Source organism: Thunnus thynnus, chromosome 2, assembly GCF_963924715.1.
Source record: "Thunnus thynnus chromosome 2, fThuThy2.1, whole genome shotgun sequence".
Lineage (NCBI taxonomy): Eukaryota > Metazoa > Chordata > Actinopteri > Scombriformes > Scombridae > Thunnus > Thunnus thynnus.
The window spans coordinates 12,863,272-12,886,058 of NC_089518.1; the positions used below are offsets into that span (position 1 = coordinate 12,863,272).

Here is a 22,787-nt window from a genome sequence, read left to right on the forward strand (position 1 = left end):
TTTGGCTTTACCTTTCTCATAACATGATCCTTTATTGTTCTTGGCATTAGCTACTCACAGCAACAAACAGTCAATTCTTTGATTGTGCATAATGGTTTATTCGTTTCAACAGACTAGTTATTTTCACTAGCCTACAGACTTGCTCAAAATTAAAAAGTGAATTAAAGAACCCTCAAACAAAAAAAAAAAAAAAAAAATCAACCCAATTTTGTGTCATGTTTCAATTCATTTAAAGAATGCTTCTTTAAATGCCTGCAATTCTCTAACGCCACACAATTGCAACACTGAAGTTAAACTGGGAGAGTAATGTTAAAAGTTAGTAACATTCTATAACAGAGGAGGACATAGAGGAGAAACAGAATTAGAAGAAAGTGCGTATTTATGGTTTAACCAGACAGAATATACTGGAGTTCTGTTGAACCAACAGACTAATCTCTTTAATACAATACTGTGTTTTCACTTTCTCACAATGGTATTAGGACTTCATGGATTCATATTGTTGTTATAAAATACTAGGGAATTGACCTTAAAGCCCTCAAGTCTATCCTCTTAAAGGGTGATGAAGTGCTTACCTAGATTATGATCTATGATGGACTGACAGAAAATTCAAAGCTTTGACCTGTTTCTGTCTGTTTGAAGGTGCAGTTCCAGTCTGAGCACCGAGTATCCTGGAAAGACTCAAAGGGTGCAACGTACCTGCAGCTGGCTGACTGCTACTTTAATATAAAGCACCCTACTATAATCTTATCCATATTACTCGTGGAATCATAGATGCAATGCTCTGGGTCAACTTCAGGAAAGTCAGACAACAAGTAGGAACCACTCGTGTAAAGTCGAGTATCCATGGAAAGCTAGCAGAGCTGGTTATATTCCTTGCTTTACTTAGCATGTGAACTAAATGTTATCCGTAAGGCTTTCAGTGTGACAGGGAGTTGCTGCAAAGCTTTGACTTACTTGAACAAAAAGTAAATAAACTGATAAATTGACTCCCAAACGGTGGATCAGCCAACAGAATAATGACAAACGTTGCATGAACTCTGGCTACATACTAAAACCTTTTTTTCCATAGCTTATAGTTCCCAGAAAGCTCTGCATGGAAGTAAAACCACAAGCAGTGGGAGGATTAACTCAAGAAACAATATGATTAAATGAACTTCAGTGTTGTCTACTTTGTGTGAACCATAGATGTGCTGAACAGAAGTTTCTGTTTCTTCTTTTTCTTCTTTCCTCCTTTCTCATCTGAAAGAGAAGAGGATGAGCACAAGTCTGAGAACAGTCACTTTGGCTTCATATGAAAAAAGATCAGATTTGAATCTACTGAATGCAGTTAATTCATAGATACTAAACCTGGGACAACCACAGGTAGTGGGGAAGAAGCTGGACCATTGTCCAGCTGCAGAAGTGCCTTCTCAAAGGCCTGGCTGAAGGAGTTCTGGAAACTGGGCACTGGGACACGGTCTGATCCGTCGCTCTCTCCATCGCTGTCTGCTGCTGGAGGAGCTAGCAGCTTATCTGCTTGGTAAAAGACACAATACTGACTACAGGAAGCCTTCGGGGAGTTACACTGTTCACTAGCCATAAAAACAGGTTTTACAGGAACTGCACACTAATACAAAAAGCTCCAGTAATTTCACCCACACACTCAGTGATACGTGATAGTTGTAACCACTGAAACGGGAGCATATGCACGTACAGAGCAATCCATGAATAGAGCAATGTCTTCCCTTGTAAACAACAGCCTAATAGACCATAAAATTGTTGTTTTGTTTAATAATATATTATTCTTATTAATAATAATAATAACAATAATAATAATAATAATAATAATAATAATAATAATAATAATAATAATACAACAATTATAATAATAAATTGTTGGTCTGCAAATGACTCCTTATCAGACTTCTGGTTTAAGTTTTTAGGAAATGCTGACCCTGCTGCTGTTTTGCATATTTTAACACTTTTTAAAACTGTTTGTGTACGTTGACCATGTTTATCCAGGTAGTAAACAACACAAAATTTATTTCCACAAATGAACTCTACAACTTAAGCACGGTGGATATTCCTTTTGTCCTGACCCTTTCTAATTATTCCAACTGGGACATACAGTAAATACACCTACATGAGCTGGCAGTACACATTTGTCTTGTATGTTTTGGAGTCAATGCTCAATTCAATCTTTTGCTGTGTAAATCATAATACCAAATTCTAAATTGCTGTGCTGAACTGTAAAGTGTATGATGCTCATCAGCCTTTTACAAATCACTAGAACATGCGCAAACTTGCACTACCTTTCTTTGGAGTGATCCTGGGCCCAGCATCAGCTCTGGCTTTCCCATCCCTTAGCATCTACACAGGACACAGTCAAAGTCACACCACATCAAGTATATAAGTTATGTGCAACAACATTAGCGTTCAGTTATGTGATGCATTATTCTTATGACCAAGGCAGTCTCTATCAACAATGCTTATGTGTGTGTGTGTGTGTGATTGCGATACACACCTGTGCAAAGGACATGCAGTGTGAGTCGTCCTCCACACTACCCACAATGGGTGAAGAGCATTGCCCATTCAGACTCGGGAATCTCATCCCATCTGAAACAGTAGAAGGAACGATCAATTCACAGTGTTCAGATGTTTAACATTCAGCTGATGAGAGAGGAATTATGGCACTCATAACAGAGCTGCTCTTACCAGAGGAAGGACTGCTGCTGAGGGGTGAAGGAGGGGCAAAAGTGAAGTCAGGTTGGATTGGGGGACTGCTGTTGTGAGGCGGAGACCCGAATGCTGGGAAATGCTGCAGGTTCTCCAGCCCAATATGCACCTCAGGATCTGGGGGACAAATGAATGCGAATATTTTACTATATTGTGATGGACCTCATCCTGAGATTTTTCTGGAAGTTGAATTTTCAGGTGGAGTTGTGAATTCATCAGCGGTACTTACATTTACCCTGCTTTTTGTTCTCCTCGATTTCAATTCGCTTCTCTCTGCGCTTCTCATCTCTTGCCTTCTTCTGTCTCAGGCGCTTTCGTTTCTCCAACTCATCTAAAAGTTTCAAGGGAAATGTATTCATGCAACAGTCACAATTTATAAAAATCACATGGCTATAACTGTAAATGCGCATCATAAAATCAGGCCAAGTGTTCTCACCTGCAAATGTGTCCAGAGTTTCTTTGGACAGGATTGGAGGTTGCAGGCTTAACTCACAGATGCTGAACTCACATGTGAGTGGCAGATGAGCCAGATAACGATGCCGACGGCGGATATCCTGCAACAAAGCCAGACATGAGAAATCACTCAAGGGCAATGAGGGAGTGTTTGCCATTTTCAAATAGCTGAAGTTAAGAATGTAGCACATAATCTTAACGCAGATTTTAGTAAATTATAAAAGCTGACACAGACACGTAAGTTAAAACTATACTAAACAGTATTCAACACATGTCCACATCATCTGGACAGTGTGTGATTTGTGTTTCCCTGTTCACTAACCTCAGTGACTGTGTGTCCCACTATCTCCACCACCGTGGCGGTGATGGAGTCAGGACTGGCCTCCAAGCTGCCATATTCACGCAACAGGCAACGTACATTCACGGGATGCAGGAACATCTGCTGGCAGTCGTCAGCTGGACGGAGAAAGATGGGAAAGGGATGATGAGGCCGATGAAAAAACGTTTAAGTCACTGAAACTTAAAAAGTCTTGTTTGTCCTGGCTGTGATTTCCTACTTTCATGTTTAATGGTCAAGTTGAAGACATCCTGCACTGATTCCTTGACTAATCTTTAAATCAGTTTTTCCAGCTATGTTTTATAAAAAAAAAATGTAAAAAATTACTTAATTCTCATTTCTTAATTGTTCCAGAGCCATTAAATTTTTGAACAGCTCATATCTTGATACTTCTTTTTTGATGAACAGCTGATTTCAGTGAGTCTTATTTCATTAGTTGGGGTTTAGTGTAATCAGGAAGTTTGCCGTTTGTGTCACTGTTTCCTCATAACAGCCAAGTTTGACACAAGCTAAAAATCGAACTATTGACAAATAGACAGCACTATTTGTGGCATGATTTTGGTGGGCAGGAGAATCCCTTTAAGGCAACAGAATGCAGGGAATTACTCACCTTGGTAGAAATAGTAGAAGGGTCCATGCACCACACTGGCTGAGGCACGGCCCGGTTCTGGCTGGCTGGCAGGGCTCTCCTCATCAGACTGGGATTGTGGGTCTGCATCCATCACAGCCTCAGGAGGCTCCTCCAGCACACTCTCCAAAATCCCCTCAGGTAACTCTGGCAGCTCCGCAGCAGCACCCTCTGGGAGCTTTACCACCTCGTCATCAAATGCAGAGGAGTACTGCAGCACAGGCTAAAAAAAAAAAAAAAAAAGACGACATGTTAGTGACTGAAGGTTAAACCAGGAATACATATTGAAAATAGAAAATACAATGCTGGGGGTGAACATTGAAAAAAATGGTTCAGACTTACTTTAGCGCTGCTGGTGTTTGTCACCACTTCCTCCACAGGAGAAGCAGGCTCCTCAAGAGTCAGAGAGGACAAATCAAAACTGTCTCCTGTATTTGGCTTCTGCTGCTTCAGTAGCATTTCCTCTCGCTCCTAAACCACAAAGACAAACAGTTACAGACTTCAATTATCTGTTTATAGTTATATAAAAAAAAATTGTATTGTTGTGTTGATAAAGTCTCATATTTCAAATGGAGAAATGCAAGAAGAAAATGCATTGGCTTTACAAAAACAAACAAAATAACAAAAAACATCCCATCATGGTTAGGTGAATTTTCTTAGTACCAAACTGTCACTGACAGGTATGTGAGTAGCTTTAGTTACCTGCAAAAGACAAAGCGCGCTCTGGATGAAGCAGCCTTGGGCGTCCTCTTCCTGGCTGAGCTGAGCCTGCAGGACGGCCTTCTCCTCTGCCACCAGGCTCAGGACCTGCGCCGAGGAGGTCAGCAGCAGCTTGGAGTACGGGCTCAGGCACGCGTCTAGAAAACACATTAACACACATTGAATGGCAATGACAGGGAGTGTTAAATAATCTTACTTGGTGTCATCTTATTTATTGGAAAAGTGGAAAATGGTTCTCCTGTATTTCTGACTACAAGAAACTCTGGTATAGACTAACTTGATCTGGGATATAATAACACTGTATGTAGAAGTTGTTATTCAGTAGTGTTACTGAACAAATCAACAACCTCTTTCAAGATGCTCCTGTCTCTCACCTCCAAAGCGAACAGGCTCCTCCACCTTCACCCACTGAGAGCTCGGCATTGCCACCAGAGCCCCCTTCTCCCTTCGCATCAGGCGCATGGTGATTACATCACCAACCACATACTGCCTGGTCTCCATAGCAACCACACTGCAACAAAAAAAAATGTTTTAAAAAAACAACCACAAAAAGGTTATTGTCTTTTATCTCAAAGTTATCCTCCTTTTTTTAAAAAAAATATTTATATCCCATTTACCTCTTCAGGTCCGCGGTGTGAACGGCCTCATAGCAGATGGGGCACTTGGACCAACTCTTATCACTCAGAGACAGATAGTGCAGCATGCACGGCCAGCAGAAGATGTGTCCACAGCGGGTGATGCGTGCTGCCAGAGGAGGGTAGAGGCAGATGGGGCAAGACGGCACCTCATGACTGTAGATACGCTGTAGATGCACACAAGTGGATTTTCATTAGCACAGAGTTTGATACTGAATTACACAAGAGAATTAAATGTTTTCAATGTAGGAAAAGATATTTTCCTTCAAAAGGATGGCAGGTACTCACCACTTGCTGCACACAGTCCCAGTTGACCAGAGTGTCTGGATCAGTGAAGTGAGCCTTGTAGTCCTGGTCATCAGTCACCACAAACTGGCAACTAAAGCACACAAAGATATTTAAGTCCCTCATGTTCAGCCTCTGTCATTCATTATATTATGTTTTAAGCTGAGGATCTTACTTGGCCTGCAGGAAAAGCTCCTTATTAAAAGGCTTGTGCTTGTGGCCCCATTTGTTTCGGCGGCCCCAGCAGGAGTGGCCTCCATCTCCGACGCCACTATTACCTCCACGGGGTTCAAAGGTGAAGTTCAGCAGGTGGTTCAGGCTAATCTTTTTCGGTCCAGCAAACTGAGCCGGGCTAAACTCGGCCCGGCGTGTCTCTGCTACCTGGAGAAACAGAGGTAGACAAAAAACTGTAATGTCATTTCTTCTTGACAACAAAGAGATTTTCTATATTACTATCTGAATATTTTTTTTTATCTTGAATAGGTTAAAAACAAAACAAAATATGAGATCACCCTTCAAAAATACCAACCTCCTCACGTCGTCCTCCACCTGTAACCCCATACTGCCGTCCTCCACCTCTCTGAGGGGGTCTCTTGTCAAAATTCTTGCTTTTCTGTGAATTGGTGCGACGAGGGCCTGTGAAACTGTCTGTTTTAGGGAAGGAGGGCTCACGCTTGCGGCTGTAGCGCTTGGAGCCTCCATTATTCTTACCATCTGAAAATATAAAAAAATGTATTAGCTGCATGCTAATAGCATTCAATATAGTGTCTACCTTTTGCTGGAACATTTGAGCACCGTTAATGTTTTACCCAACGGTCACAAGCAGAAACCTTTTTGTTACAATTGTGATGGTCCTGATACACAGGTAGTTAACCAGAAAGTGCTGGGGCCAAAATAGACAACTCTGACAATTTCCTGCATAACCATATTTATCCTGAAGTATCCCTAGTTTCTTATGTGCATATGCTGGATTATATCTATTATAATTTGTACTATTAGTAAAAATGATGCCTTCTCTTGTCTACACTTCCACTCCAGCTGGTGGGACTGATGTGTTAGTGAGCCATACCGCATACTGGAGCTTTCTGTGTTTAATCTATTAGAGTACAACTCAACCTGTGTAGATTATCCTACTTCTTTTATCTATTTATTTATTTTTACCAAAGGTGGGCTAATTTGATATATCTTAAAAGGTTTAGACCCTACAAATCCAAGGGAAGTGGATTATAGTCCCATTTGAAAAAGTTAAGTAACAGGGGATCTTTAAATTATGCAAGAAAATTAATAGCCACGTTATTCGTAAAGAAATCCTTAAAAATAAACAATAGAGGCCTTTTAAACCAGACAAATAATTAAGTTAACTAATGGAAGGTAAAACTTAATTGTGCAGAAGTTAATAGTTTAAATGTGAGTGTGTCTCTAGTCTGCACATATGGTAACTGTGGTGCTTTGCATGGTTAACGAAAATAAGTACAAACTGTGTGCAAATATTAGCTGCAGTTGTGACTGTTGGTGGGTCAAATGTTTTGACAGCGACGTCAGCCGTATCAGATAAACAAGCTCTGCGCTACTGCTAACTTAGGCCCCAGCAGGCCACAGGCCACTCACAGGCTTTAGCTGACATGTGCTATGTGTTCACCTGTTTTGGGTTTAGATTCGCCCGGTGTTGGGCCTGTGGAGCTGGAACGGGGCGGAACCTTGGTGCTGGTGCTGCTGTTGGGGTTTTTCTCCATGTTTGTTTCCTTGCAGTGAGCGGTGCTGAGGCCGAGCTCCGGGCAGAGAGCAGCCGAGCTCTCTGGCATCAAACAGAGAAACGGAGGAGGAAAACGGGCTGCAATGAGTGCGGGTCAGGCGACGAAGGCCCTGATTCATTTCTGTCAAACGCGGAGACCCCATCACGGCGACATCTTGACAACAAAACAAACCCGAGAAAAAAGAAGAGACACGATTTCGGCGTCTCAAGTTATGGAGGCTGTTGGAAGAGAGGACGAAAGCTCGCCACGCGGGGCCAACACCCCCAAAAGTTACGCTTTTATCTCAATAAGGAAAACAATGTGCCCTAATAAAGGCGTCAAATGTTTCCCAAAAGCTAGGAAACGTGACAATTTTAAGTTTTCGACCAAAAAAAAATATCCGTTATTACGAGCTTGCACTAATGGCGACGGGTCGCCAGACAGGAACCCGAGAGACCCGGATGTTTCTTGTACTGCCTGCCTGCAAATCTGTTTAGTGGAGGAGCAGCTAGGCATTGTGGGTAATGTAGTAATAATCGATCTGCCAGGTACGCAGGTACAAAAAAGGTTATCATTGTTATATATTATTTATAACAATAATAATAACAATAATAATTATTATTATTATATTGTTGTTGTTGTTGTTATCATTATTATGGTAATAAAATGGTATTAGTAAACTGTTCCCATTGTATGACGTATTGAATCAAGGCCCAGATTGTTGTTTTTTTTGTTTTGTTTTTTTACATCAGTTGATACCAACAGACTAGATATCTGTGCATCTCTAATAAAATAAAATCATATTTTATCAACTGTATACCACCAATACATTGACATCTTAAAAAATAGTGTTTTAATTTATAAACAAAATACATATAGTACAATATACAAGATGAACTCAAAACACAAAAACACTTTCTTCAGAATAAGGCCATACTCTCATTATCTGTTAAGTAATTTCAGTTACGTTTTCAGTGTCACTTATCAAAAATGACTAAGAGCTAATAATTCAGTGTCAGTGTTAGCTGTTCTGAGGATCAAACCTGTGATCTCTCTGTTACAGGATATTCATGCTGACCATCAGGCCAAACAAACAAACATCATGTAATCTGTCCCTCTTAGGAAGAGGAGCACACAGTCAGTTTTCTTAAGTAACAAATGCTCTCTGGCTGCAATGAATCACGTTTCCAAAGAGTTGGGAAGGCATTTCTTGCTTCACATCCTCCTCTCTGTCACGTAACAAAAAGAACCAGTTTCTGCCTTTTCCTGCATGTTGTGAGGTTACTCTTCCTCATCTTCACTCTCTAATACATCTTCATCTTCATCTTTCTGGTTTCCTCTTGTTAGGGAGCAGTTTAGAATTGCTTGGCGCACCTGTTGTTTTTCTTCTGCAAACAGAAAAAGAGAAGCAACCAGTCAAATGACATTTTTCTTTGTCACTCTTGTATTCAAATGCTGAAGTCTCCTGTACGCTAAAGGCAGCAATACAAAGCTCAAAATGGTTTCAAGCTCAGATGAATACTTCAATACATCCTTAAAGATTCATAAATATTGTTTCTTAAACATTTAAAGTTAATACGTGGATTTTATTATTGAAGAGCTAAAACAAGCAGGAAACAGAAAATGAATAAATAAATTGACTAGTGACTGTAATTGCAGAGTTCAGAATTAATATTATTAAACAGTACTAAGTGAAACTCCATACCTTCGTTTTTACATGTGGGGAGCATTCGATGGAGCTGCTGTGTGTTGTATCGGATCAGAAACTTCTGACATGTTCTAATGGTTCCTGGGGAAAACACATATATTTTGAAAAGTCAAATTAAATGTTCTTAAAAGCTGTGTCTGATTCATTATGAAAAGTGGATTGTTTCAAAAATCACAGTGTGTTTTGGTTATTGCATATTGAAATCAACCGTTATTGACATCCTTCAACTAGTGAGAAATGTAAGCGTGATTGAAAAGGAATTATTAGTATTAAGTAATGAAAAATCAATTATTCCCCATATATATATATTATGGAGAACATTAAGAAAAGTGTTAACATCTGCATGTAGTAAATACATCTCCAACTTGTGCTACGTCTGCACAAAAGCAGTTTTGCAGTACCTACATTTCTAAAAATCAACCCTGTTTCAGTTGAAATGACTCCTACTTTGTGAGAAACTGGGTAAAGTTCTTAAAGAAAATATCACTTGGCAAAGACAATTCTTCTTCTGTTTTTCTTACCTCCTACATGCAAACAGTTCAGAAAACATGGGATTTTCTGCCCTCGACTTTCAACACTGGTAATAAAAGGCAAAGCAGACCACAGGAGTTTGTAACACCTTTTAGGGAAACGCAGGAACACTATTCCAGTGTGGGTATTCAGATATTTCACTAAGAAGAAACAAAAAACAGAGAACACAAATGCTGTTTACACATTAATGCAACACAATTTAACAAGTAATAATTGTCCATTCTGCTGCATAGAGTACTTTTAAAGTCCCCCTCTACTCAAAAATGTGTTTTTGTTCTTTTTCCTACAGTTGGATGTTTGAGTTTCACCGTACAGAATGATGTATGTGCAGAGTTTGACATTTTAAAGCTGTTTTCACATTCATCTGCTGAAGGTGGAAAGTTTCTCTGAACTGATTGAAAATCCCATTTTAAGAGGTGGGCCTATGAGCATTATTTGTGACATCACAAATAATTTGAAGCCAATTCTGGTCCAACATTCAACTTACACAAGTATGGTGTCAAAACTTGAAGCCTTCAGTGCACAAACACTGAGGATAGACTTAACAGTGAAGTAGGAGATGTGTTGTGTCCTGCAGTTACATTTCTGAGATGAAATATATTTATTTATTCATAGAGAAGAGGGAGATGTAATTTTAAAGATTTTAACAAGATAATTTTGTGTGGGAAAAAACATATCAGATACAATTATTATTCCAAGTAGAGTATTTTATATAGATTTTAAAACAGATCTGGAGGGGATCTTAAATTTGATGTTTAAGTAAATTTACTGACTGTATGTTTGTGCTATTACTTTGAATGCATGTAATGTAATCGAGTATATTGTAATTCAGATTTTTTTTTCTACTTTAATAAAGTAAATCATGTACTTGTTCCAGCACTGCTTACCAGAGAATCTGATGCTGCAGAGAGCTGCTCCATAGTCTCCGTGTATACGGGCCACCGCTGCCTTCACAGCCGCAGCCACAGCTCGGTCATCCAGCAGCAACAGGCGACTCCGGTCTGACACGTTGACTTCACACAGTAAATACCTGTAGACAGAAGAAGTGCCATCAGATACGAACTCCGAGAACACAAACTGTTAACATGTGATACATGCGAGCACATTTTACCTAGACTTCACCCGCACCATCGCTGGTTCTCTCTTCTTCTTCTGTTAGGAACTTCCTGCAACAAAACTATCTGCTATCCCGAGATACACGAGCGCCTCCTGCTGGATGTACTTGATATCATCATCCTTCTTCTTCTTCTTCTTCTTCTTCTTCTTCTTCTTCTTCTTCGTCTTCTTCTTCTTCTTCCTTTATTGTTTCATGGTGGTTGGCAAACAGCTTTTTGGTGTAATACCGCCTCTTTCTGGGTTGGAGTGTGATCAGAACACTTATTATACTATTAAATTAAATTCTCCTATAAAATTCTGTGTTTTCTAAAAATCTTAAAATAGTCCTGTACCCTACATCACCTTAATTCTACTGCAGCATTTCTCTAATATCTAGTCTCATGTGGTTCATTTGGAGTGTCATTTTCAGTGTTGGTCTCTCTTGTTGATGTCTAGGATAATATAAAAATACATCCTTTGGGTTTTCACAAAAATTGGCATCCTTTAAGTTACATTACGGCCTCCCTCTGGATTTAATTGTCCACTGTTGTCCAAATCTATTACAGTATTGTAATTAGTCCTGTTGCTCTCAGAAATCTAAATATCATTTTTTTTGTCCCTCACACTGCAGCAGATCTTTAACCCTAGCCTCTTCATATTTTCTGCATGAAACCAGGACATGTTCCACTGTCTGTTTTCCCTGACACTGATCACGACGGCCAGTTGGGTGTTTTCCTATGATAAAAAGTGTACTATTCATGTTTCTGTGACCAATTCGTCATCTACTTATAATTACTTGCTCTTTCGTGATGACTCCAGCATTTCTTACCACTCCTACTTTATTTATATTTCATGTAATTATCTTCCTTCTGTTCCCCATCCCAGTGCTGTTGCTGCCATTGTTTGGTTATTTCCCTCCAAACTGTACTGTTCCCCTGACCGGCTAACCTTGAATTAGTAAACAACAGCTCATACACTAAATCTTGGTGATTACTGCCTGATTTTGTTTTAAAGGGTTGTTCAAATATTTTTTAGTTAAAAAATGTATATAGAAAGAATAATTAGACTGTATGAAGTTGAAGAGAAATGGCTTTTCTTAGTTAATGGTGGATTATTGTTTATAGCTTTTGATCTTCATATTACTTGTATGGTTGTTGGTTGTTAAGTAAATGGAATTGACAGACCATCTATTTCTATTGTGTATTTGTGTTTTGAGTAATCAATCAATCATCAATCGAACTTTATTTATATAGCACCTTTCAAACAAATCAAATACAATTCAAAGTGCTTTACACACAATTGACAAAACAAAGGAAGTTAACAATGGATTTAGAGACTAATGCACACCAAAATAACTAAAAAGCAAAAAAGTGAATTGAATAAGACAACAAAAAAGGATGAGTAGTTAAGATAATAATAGATAAATAATAAAAGATAATATAAGTAATAAAAATAAGGATTAAGGGCAGGCAATATAAGATTTTCTTCTCCCTGCTCCTGTTTGGTCATGGGATGTGTACAAGGAAACTGAGTTGCGTTTGGTTTTCTGGAGCTGTGTATTACCACAAACATGAACAAATAAATGAAATGAAATTTTTTGAAACGTTCTTGTAACACAATCGATAAAGTCCTTACAAGAATGTGCATAATATACTGTATATCCCACCAACAAATTCGTCTCAAGATTTGTGGGTATTGATAACAAATGTGATTTTTGCAAAAAATAAATAAATAAATAAATAAAAAATGAAGAAGACACACCTAAACATCTATTTTAGGAATGTCAGTATGAATCATGAAATCAAGATTCTGGGGGAAAAAAAGAGGATTATTTTGACACTCAAACCAACCATTCAATTAAACTGGAAGCCAAGGATGTAATACTATGTTATGAAAACAAAACCAGAAAGTTCAACAGATTGCCATTTTATTAATTTTACAGGGAAATTTTCACATCCATAAATCCAAGTTCTCATTTGAACTTTTCATGATTTCATGAATTTATAAAATATTTTGAGTTTTATCCAACATATAAACAAAAAATGTGCACATGCAGTAAGTATGCTCCAAGATTTTTTTTTTGAAAGAAATCCGATTGTATTGCCTACCAGTCTGTTCAGTTCTATTTATTTATTATTACTTTGACCCTTTGTCCCGTTATTATGTTGACTGTATCAAGAAATTGAAAGTGAAGTCACGTCCTTTATGTTACCTTTATTTCAATATGATACCTAATTGTTTTCTGTTACTGTACTGTATTATTATTGTGATGCTAGTCACGATTTCTACAAATAAAGTGATGGAAAAAACAACACACACAAAAACAATCGATAAAGCCCACCCAGTTGTGATGAAGCGGGAAGGGCCGGGCAACAAACCATTCATACCCCCTCGGTAACTATGACAACCTTCATCGTTCTCAGCCAATCACAACCTTACTTTTCCGTCTTCCATACACGTTTTACGCCATCTTGAAATTACACTCGCAGTTTGTCAAGTCGCTCCCAGATTTCAAAAAAAAAAAAAAAAAAAGCACAACAACTCTTTTTTTGTTATTGCCACAGCGTCCGGTATGAACGGATCTCGAAACAAAGCGGCACCGACAGTTAGCAGAGGACAGGCGGACGCAGACGCCGGCTCAGAGACGAACCACAGGGATCGAAAAGCTGGTGGAGGAATGTTAAAAAAGCTCAAGTCGAGGCGCAGTCAGACGGAGAAGTGGCCTGCGGTCACCGAAGATGAGCTCAGGCAGCTGGGGAGAGACATTTCTCCGGTCCATGTCCTGGGTCTCCGGGCTGTCACGGAGGGTATGTGAACGGTAGCTTTGTCTTAGTCGGTGAACTCTCTCTCCCTCACATACACACACACACACACACACACACACACACACATACACACATACACACACACACACACACACACTCACACACACTGAGACACCGTTTATTGTATGCTAACCGTAGCTAAGAGACGAATTCTCCGTTGAGCTGTCCTAGAAGTACACAACTTGTAGTGAATTTGCCTGATTAAAAATGTTAAATTATTAAATGAGTCTTATCAGGGCACAAAACCAGCACCAGCCAAATGCTGGTAAAATATGCAAATGACTGGTAGATTTGCTTCACTCACCAGCCAAAAAACAAACAAACAAACAAACAAAAAAACAATGGTAATGTGTTGAGTGGCTGGTAAAATTTGAACATTTACTAGCCATTTGGCCGGTGGACAAAAAAGTTACTTTTGCACCTTGAGTGTAATTATATGCTTAGTTATGTTCTTTGGCGTTTTACCAATGCAATCCTTGTACCCACACAACAATGACTTACCATCCTTACAATCCTGATCAGAGGACCTTAGAGACCTGCTGGTGACATGGGGCTGCAGTAGATCTCTAATGTAATGTGCCTGACCATGCAGAGCTCTGTAGGTGATCACAAGAACTTTAAATTGGATTCTTAATTTGAGCCAGTGAAGAGCAATCAGAATCGGTGTCACATGAGACCTTTTAGAGGACCTGGTCAAGAGTTTAGCAACAACATTTTGGTGCTGCTAAAGCATTTTTTTGCTGAGGCAGGTGTAAAGGGAGTTACAGTTGTCAAGATGGGACGATATAAAAGTATGAATTAACATTTCCATCTCCGCTTTAGGCACAATGGACACAATGTTTCTCAGCTGGAAAAAACAAGAGTGAATCAGACACTAGACATGTTGGTCCAGAGTCAGAGCATGGTTCATAGTGTCACCTAGATTTCTTATGGAGGATTTGTATGTGTGAGGATTTGCGGGATATAACATGCGTCTGATATGTTTTTTCCACAAAAAAAGTTCAATTATCTTGTTAAAATTCTTAAAAGGGTTCGGTGAAGATTCTCTGTGGATTTGTTTTACAGTGAGTGACCTCTTTCACATTACACATGATAATCGTTTGATCCGTTATTAATATAAAAATATGTATTACTCCAACTTTAAGTAGTCTAATTGGACTTTTTTGGCCTTCTTTCCCTTTGGGTCTTGAGAGTATTCCTCACTTTTCACCCCACTAGTGACTACACTGCTTGAACACACTGAGTCAAACCCCAGGGTCTGTCATCAGAGCCAGTCTCAGCTATTGCTTAATGCCTTCCATTGTTTTTGGCCTTTTCCCGGACCAGACAACAATAGCATTACTTCCCTTCTCTCTCACGTCACTTTGTTGAGAAGCCAGGAGCCTGTGCTATAGCATTACTCACAGCGCAGGAGCCAGAAAACAGATACTGAAACCCTAGTTGCCCATCGAGTGCCATCTCAGTTCACTATGCCAGGGTGAGACTTTGTACTCACAGTATTTGTGCATCATCGCAAAACTCAGCATGTAGTTATTGGTGAAACAAATTAAAGACTGACTCTCTGTGAAATCGGGCCAAAGGACCTCTTGCTGCTAATGGATGCTTGCCTGCTGTCAAGTAATGGACACAGCTACTCTATTTTTGTTTTTGTTTTAACATGCACTGTTTTTTCACATTTCAGACTATCTTTGCAAACCTGAAGACAATATCTACAACATTGACTTCACACGTTTCAAAATCAGAGATCTTGAGACAGGGACGGTGCTGTTTGAGATTGCCAAACCCCCCAACAGCGGTAAGTGATATATTAACTTATGCCAAATCTACCAAGCAGTGATATTCTTAAAATGTAGGTCAGACTGATATAAAATACACAAATTATGAGCTGTGTTTAGAGAAGCAGCTATTCATAAAGTTCGCAAAGGTTTCTCTCATGGAGATTTATTTCCTTCCTCAGACACATGACATGTTTTCAAGTTTTTGTTTGTCATTGACAGCTTACACTTCCTCGCAGTCTGATAAATATGTGTTATTTATCTTTATCACCGCAAAGCTAGACGTTTATAACTTTTAAATTTACTGCGTCAGTTTGAGAGGCGTGAATATACACGATGCTGCTCAGTCATAGCCCTCAGGTGTTGCAGCGTCACCAAATATTAGAGCAGCAGCAGACTTTCCGAGGGGTGTGCTGTGTGTAGCTCTCAGCCTTTTGTCATATATATGGTCTGTCTGGGTTACTTTTAAGGTATTTTCACACCTATAGTCCGTTTGCTTTGGTCCAAATCAGTGGATGAGTTGCTACTTTGCATTTTCCCTTTAGTTCGGTTTAGTTTCACTTGGCAAAATTTCAAGGTAACCAAAATGTATCAACAAAAGACATGTGGGAGCTGTCACTCTATTCATTGGTCAGAAATTTCATGGGGTTGGCAGGAGGAGAATGGAGAGTTTGTTTTTCTTCAACTACCCAAAATGAACCATTGGCAGAACTGGCATTTCTTCATAATTGCGGTCATCGTTTGGGCCATATACCAAGCCAAAATATGCAAGCAGAATAGCACATGTGAACGCACTTCAAGGCAACGTCTAGAGACACGAAGAAAACGTGCTGCCTTCAGTCGGCTGAAAAGGAGACGTGTACATACCTGTACATAATAACATAACAATAACATAATTCACAGTGCAGCTAGCTACGGGAGCTGGTTTAATCCAAAAAAATGCACAATACTTCCTGCAGTTGGGTCGGATCTAGATCGGATCACGTTCATACACAATCGAAACAGTACCAAAGTTTGTTTGTAACCAGACCACCTCTTCAGCAAGGTCTTGGCCTGGTTGTTTTGGTCTACATCTGAGTATGATTGCTGTGTTCACACCTGCCCAAATGAACCACACCAAGGTGGTAAGCGCTCCAGGGTTCAATTCAACTTAACTAAACAAGGCAGGTGGGAAAACACCCTTATCCTCAGAGATGTGTATATAAGGGAACATAAAGTCCCACAAGTGGAAGGAATTCTTCAGGTAGTCTCCCAATAAAGAAAACCCTTGTTTATACCAGTGACACCATGTTTAGATTTTAAGAAATAATAGAGAAACTCAATGTTTCCTTCACATCTTTGCATTTGATTTAAATGCCTGTCAGTTTCAGAAAATAACATGTAACAGTACATTTCAAAAGATATAATTCAGTATACAGATGCAGTTTCTCACACACTATTTTAACAACTGAAAATGCTTTAAAGTCTTGTATTTGTGGCCTATCCTGTGAAAACTGGATGCCAGTCAACTCAACATGTTTTCTTTATTAGGTCCTGTGGAGAGTGAAGAGGGGAACGGAGATGCAGACATCAGCGCCGGGCGTTTTGTGAGATATCAGTTTACACCAGCCTTTCTAAAACTGCGCACTGTTGGTGCAACGTAAGTAAATGGGCCATAACTTTCCGACTGTAAATAGAGAGCGTAATAATCAGCCTTTTTATGTCGTCAGTCACCTAACAGTCAGCTTGTTGTGTAAAACTTTTATCACAACTGAGCTGTAAATTTTTGTTTTTCTGCTTTTTGTTTCCAAACCTCAGTGTGGAGTTCACGGTGGGCGACCGGCCCATTAACAGCTTTCGTATGATTGAGAGGCATTACTTCCAGGGGCGCCTTCTCAAGAACTTTGACTTTGACTTTGGCTTTTGCATTCCAAACAGCCGCAACACATGTGAACACATTTACGAGTTTCCACAGCTTCCAGACGACCTCAGTGAGTTCTAGTCTGCTTTGGTCAACCACTAATGTTAATATTGTAGCATGCAGATTTCACATAATAATCAATATCTTGATCTCATGTCTGTCCATTCTTCTTTCCTTCTTCCCCTCCTCCTTCTCAGTTCGCCAAATGGTGGAGCACCCTTATGAAACCAGATCAGACAGTTTCTACTTTGTGGACAACAAACTCATCATGCACAACAAGGCAGACTATGCCTACAATGGTGGTGTGTAATACCTGAAGGAAATTAATCTGTGCAATATACCCCAGCGGTGAGATTTTCTGAATTACAACCATTCAGAATCATCTTTTTTGGGGGGACAGAAGAATTTTCTCCTTTGTGGACACTCCTACGAACGCGACTACATTCTTCAGAGTCGACAGACCACATCTGCCTTTATATGAAATCATGGATCCATTCAACAGTACCTCACAGAGCTCAGTTTCTGGGACTCAGAGGAATGTTCTGTTAAATATTTCTCTGTTATAGTCGACTGAAACCTTTCTGTTCTTTTGGTTTGTCAGATACGTATCATGTCAATGTTTGAACACTTTTGCCTTAAGTTTCTTGCCGTCTCTGCTGGAAAGGGACACTTTGACTTCGTCACAGACCTCTCATGGCAAAGCCGATAGACTGCGTTAGTTGTAACTTCATTTGCCTAAGTAGATAGATGTTTTTAGTTGAAATTCATTCAAACTACCTTTTGCAAGTGACAATTGTGTTTCCCTTATGGAAAAATGAGCATTAACTAGACGTTTTACAGTATTGTTAGACATAGATGACCATGTAGCACGAGTGAACATTGTTTGAATTTCATTCTCCCTTAAATATCTGCTATCAGTTGTGAGTCATTGGGACTGTTTGTGTCAGATATTTAAGCTTGGTGTGTGTCTTTTATGTATGGTGCATTATTAGGTCTTCTTGTGTAGGACGTCTTTTAGTTTAAGAACTGAATGCATTGCTGTCATGAGATCAGGTGTCATGTTCATCCTACTAAAATCTGTTACATTTTTATGGCAAAAAAATGTACATCATTGGCTGTCGATTGGGATTTAATCTTGTCTTTCAGACTGTAACATATGCTGAGGATATTTTTGATTTGACACAGTGCTAGATACGGGAGTTAAGCTTTCTATCTCTCTATTCATGAAAGCCCACAACTCATACACCGAGTTACCAGTCTGTTATTGTACACCTTCACAATCCAATGCAATCCTGTACAACAGCCCCGCAATAAACCATACCTTTGGGAAGCTTATAATGCTCATTTTATGTTTACACTGTGCCAGAGAGGTGTTGATTTAACTCTGGAGGAGGTTGTGGTTCTGTTGAATTGTATTGCGCATCCTGAAAGGTGTTTCTCAAATCTGGTAACTCGGTGATGGCAGATCTCAGATTCATTGAACACAGCAACAGTGAAGGGTAGAAAACGGTCCCTGCTTGTGGCATCTTTTCCAGTCTAAATATCCACTGTGATTAGCTAGTTTCATTTCTTTAGTTCTCATATTGTGCTAAAATGAATGGAAATCAGCGACTACTTGGAAGGCAGGAAATAATTCAAAATCCCATTGCTGTAACAGTAACGTATATAATTTGCAGTTAATCAGCTAAATCATGCAAAACCACTGGAACGGTCTGGAAATCTTTTTCAGTACTCAGATGATCTGGGCTTCCTTCTTTTACTGTATATTGTAACATCGACTCCAGTGCCTTTTATCCAGGTGGTCATTGAGAAAAGAGCCATGCGCTTTGTTCACCTGTAAGGCAAACACTGTAGTAAGACGGTTCTTTCAACCAATACGCTAAAGGGAAGAGACTTCAGCTTCTTTCTGATACATACAATATCTTGCAGCACTGCCTTGTATGAAACAGCGGATGTCTTACAGCCTTTGTTGATACATTTCATATACTCATGTTTACTCCTATAAAATTTTACATTTTACGGTTTGATCTGTGACAATTCATTATGTAGCCCATTAATGACCTCAACAAGTGTGACAGCAGGGTACTTGGACAGTTGTAGCCTTTGCTCCGTGACCCTCGGTTTTTTAGTGTTGTTTTGTTTTTTTTCTCAATTGAAATCAGTGGATGTATCTGTATTTGGCTGTGCTCCAGTTAGACTGCTGGTTGGCAGTACTGGGGTTGTAGTAGCTGGGAAGACTGTGCTTTGTTTTGCCATACAGTATCAGTCAGTGGTGGTTGATCTGATCATCTGAATGCCTAAAGAAGTGCTTATACTTTATTCACACGAAAAGACTACATGACTGACACTAATAGACGTTATGTATCCAGTTTGTAGCCTGTTGCATTGACTCCCTCTCTTTTTAGGCCTCTTCTTAGGCCGATTTTACAAATTATGATTCAGTCATGTAGGATTTATATAAATTTGCACATTTCAAGTATATTATCAGGGATTTTTCTCACCTGGCTTACAAATATCATGTTATTGAATGGTGAACATATCAAGGAATCCAATGATATGACCTGTTCAAGACTATAAAAATCCAAATTGTGTATGTATATTTGCTCTAGATCAGCCATACTGGTACTTGATGAAAACTTAGCATGCTCTGCTGCAGAAATGATTAAACCCAAAAGATTTTGGAAAAAACAAATATCACATTCAGATTTTTTTTCTTTTTTGATTTGACATGAACACATCATAAAGGTCCGGCTGATGGTTTTTGATTTCCCCTCTGAGTCTTATTAAAATGTAAAATGGGAAAGCACATTGTATGACCTTATCTTCTATTTACATGGAATGACTGATTGATTTTTGCACAGCTCTTGTATTTTTCGACTTCCTCTGTGATTACAACATGAGGATTTTAATTGACCTACCTAGACTTGTTTTATTCTTCTCTGGTTTGTTCATGTTGTTCATGTTTGTCTCTCAAAATTGTATGAAGACAGTGATAAATAAAACCACGTCTGAGGACTTTGCATATTTGTATTTATTTCCCCATGACGAAAAGACTACATTACCCAGAATCCTTAGCTCAAAACAGACAACACCGTGGGCACATGGATTTATCATGGCGGCCCACGTTAAAAAGATGGTCGGTGTTTCTGAAGACTCCAGTAGTAGTGACGATGAAGCGCTGAAAAGATGTCAGGAGGCAGTTTGGGAGACACAAGCATACAAGACGAAAGAGACGAAAGGTGAGGGTTTTTTTTCTGTTTGGTTTGTAGTTTGGGACGAAGTGAACGGAAATGCACAACAGAGAAGCACAAACACGACGTTAGCCTGGTAAAAGTACAACCCTAATATTTCTGCCTCAGGTGAGTTGCAAGGTTGACATTACTTTCAGAAATACATATGTTGAACAGTGCTGGTTTCCATGTTAGCTTTAACTTTACTCATTATTAACGTAGCTATCTGAGCTGGTCCAGTAAAACACAGTAGTAACATCTAGCAGTGGAACATTATATAATGAAATGAATTTTATCTCTGTTGAAGACTGTCTTTTCTTTATTTTAGGTGGTGACAGCGATGTGAAACAGTCCAAACGGTAAGTCTATTATTTGTCAAAATAAGCACTAATTGCAAAGCCATTATGTAGGAAAGAGGAAGACTTCTTACTATAATGTTTGTGTCTCTACACACTGCAAGAAGTCTACATAATTAAAGCATAAGTTCACAATTTTTCAAGCCCTAAAATGTGCTTTCAATGTAAGTGATGGGGGCCAAAATCCAAAGTGTGTCCACACAGTCGTTTTGTGCAAAAATGCTTGTAAAAGTTGATCTAAAGCTTATATAAGATTTACCTGTTGAGATGCGGTGCAAGTATAGTAACAAAAAGAGGGACTTTGGCACTAAAAAGACTAACGTTGAAAGATATTTACTTGGTTTGACTAATTTGGACGGCTGAAGCTTCATATAAGCTTCAGATGAACTTTTAAACACATTTTTGCACAGATGGAGGACTGTGGATTTTGTCCTATTGTAAGTGCATTATGAAGGGATCTTCTAATGGCCAGTATGGACAAGAAAAAACCTATTTCAATGTTCATTTGTGTTCATGACTGTTGTTTTTAAGAACGACTTAAAAAATCGTGAATGTTTCCTTTAACTTTCTCTTTTTGCTATAAAATTTTTTTAAAAAGTTTTTATGTGTAGCTAAAGCTGCTCCAATGAAAACAAATGGTATATTGGCTATATTGTATACAAATATTTTAATAGAAATGAAACATGCTTGAATATTGTTTTATTTTGCATCAGTGTTGTTGTTGCTGACCATGAACATGATGGCAATGAGCTCCAGGTCACCCAAGGGTTTCGAACACACGTCGCTAAAAAGTTGGGACATTTTCTTGACAGGTAACTTGTTTGACTTTATGCACAAAGCATTTTCAACTGATCCTTTTAATCCTGTAATGAAAAGATGCACATATTTTTAAACCTGATCTATAATATGCATGTGACTGTCAGTTACATTTCAGAGTTGCAGACTGAAACTTCCCCCTGTGCAGAATCAGGAAAATGTGATGATAATGATGAAGGTAAAGTGTTTCTTTTCTTTGATACTTGCTGCTTTTTCTGGGGATTTTGATTCATCTACATTCATGAATGTTTTTTGTTGTTGTTGTTGTTTTTTTTCTTTTAGGATTTCGTCTGTTTTCTACATCAGTCCCAGGACAAACAGCTGAGGAGCCTCCACCCCCTGTGCGGCGTCGGCCCATGCCCAGCTCAAGGTTCTTATTCTTTCTGGGTTTTTTTTTTTTTTTTTTTTTACTTCATCAGTGTTTTTATACTCCTTAAAGTAACATTATACATTCTGTTGTTCACAGTGACAGCGACAGTGAGATGGAAACACGGCTGAAGGAGGCAGCTGTGTCAGTCAAAGATCTCTTACCCTCGCTGTCCTCTACACTCTCACCTTCCTCAGCGGAGCCTCCATGCTCAGAAAAGAAAAAGAAAAAGAAGAAAGTGGCAGAGGGAGAGGAGAGCCATGTTGTTAAGAAAAAGAAAAAGAGGAAACAGAATCAAGAGGAGAGCGAGCAGGTGGACTCTGCAGGCTCTCCTCCTAATGCTCAAGGCAACGGCGAGCATGAGAACTCAGAACAGGAACACAACAAAGTCAAAGTAAAACGGAAAAAGAAAAAGAAGCGAGAAGGGACCACAAAGGAAGAGATTTTGAACTAAGACTTTTATGACTTATCTGTCATTGTCATGGGATGGATGTCTGTGTCCCACCACCATATTGTGTCACAACCTTGAAATCATCAGATGGTAAGATATTTACCAAAATGTTTTGAGGATATGTGAGGAACTCATGCGTTTCATCATTTTGACTTCACACACTGTTGTTACATGACAGTAAAGGTGTATCAAACACTTTTTCCATTAAAAATCATTTTATACCATTG

At 39.1% G+C, this 22,787-nt stretch overlaps 4 protein-coding genes across 5 annotated transcripts; 2 read left to right on the plus strand and 2 right to left on the minus strand.

Moving 5' to 3' along the window:
• Window positions 1-74: 74 nt before the first annotated feature.
• rnf10 (ring finger protein 10) lies at window positions 75-7,974 on the minus strand. Of its 2 annotated transcripts, none has more exons than XM_067603983.1 (17): window positions 7,413-7,974; window positions 6,303-6,487; window positions 5,949-6,154; window positions 5,777-5,867; window positions 5,471-5,655; window positions 5,228-5,364; window positions 4,836-4,990; window positions 4,476-4,604; window positions 4,116-4,356; window positions 3,491-3,624; window positions 3,152-3,269; window positions 2,945-3,046; window positions 2,695-2,832; window positions 2,504-2,595; window positions 2,292-2,349; window positions 1,348-1,515; window positions 75-1,239 (listed from the first exon to the last, which is right to left on the minus strand). In XM_067603983.1, the coding sequence occupies exons 1-17, from the start codon at window positions 7,573-7,575 to the stop codon at window positions 1,166-1,168; spliced, it is 2,376 nt and encodes a 791-aa protein (XP_067460084.1). In that variant the 5' UTR covers window positions 7,576-7,974; the 3' UTR covers window positions 75-1,165. The 2 variants fall into 2 exon arrangements, with proteins under 2 accessions (XP_067460084.1, XP_067460093.1); XM_067603992.1 differs by having other exon boundaries at window positions 1,348-1,512; window positions 7,413-7,973.
• A 368-nt stretch (window positions 7,975-8,342) lies between these two features.
• pop5 (POP5 homolog, ribonuclease P/MRP subunit) lies at window positions 8,343-10,963 on the minus strand. Its single transcript, XM_067604129.1, has 5 exons — window positions 10,857-10,963; window positions 10,633-10,775; window positions 9,736-9,885; window positions 9,212-9,295; window positions 8,343-8,894 (listed from the first exon to the last, which is right to left on the minus strand). Exons 1-5 carry the CDS (start codon window positions 10,874-10,876, stop codon window positions 8,788-8,790), a joined length of 504 nt encoding a protein of 167 aa, XP_067460230.1. The 5' UTR covers window positions 10,877-10,963; the 3' UTR covers window positions 8,343-8,787.
• A 2,321-nt stretch (window positions 10,964-13,284) lies between these two features.
• Window positions 13,285-20,360, plus strand: unc119b (unc-119 lipid binding chaperone B). Its single transcript, XM_067604090.1, has 5 exons — window positions 13,285-13,647; window positions 15,347-15,460; window positions 16,971-17,079; window positions 17,238-17,410; window positions 17,538-20,360. Exons 1-5 carry the CDS (start codon window positions 13,413-13,415, stop codon window positions 17,648-17,650), a joined length of 744 nt encoding a protein of 247 aa, XP_067460191.1. The 5' UTR covers window positions 13,285-13,412; the 3' UTR covers window positions 17,651-20,360.
• Window positions 20,361-20,403: 43 nt separating this feature from the next.
• Window positions 20,404-22,786, plus strand: c2h12orf43 (chromosome 2 C12orf43 homolog). Its single transcript, XM_067604066.1, has 6 exons — window positions 20,404-20,579; window positions 20,899-20,929; window positions 21,640-21,738; window positions 21,850-21,920; window positions 22,025-22,112; window positions 22,209-22,786. Exons 1-6 carry the CDS (start codon window positions 20,453-20,455, stop codon window positions 22,561-22,563), a joined length of 771 nt encoding a protein of 256 aa, XP_067460167.1. The 5' UTR covers window positions 20,404-20,452; the 3' UTR covers window positions 22,564-22,786.
• Window position 22,787: the final 1 nt, after the last annotated feature.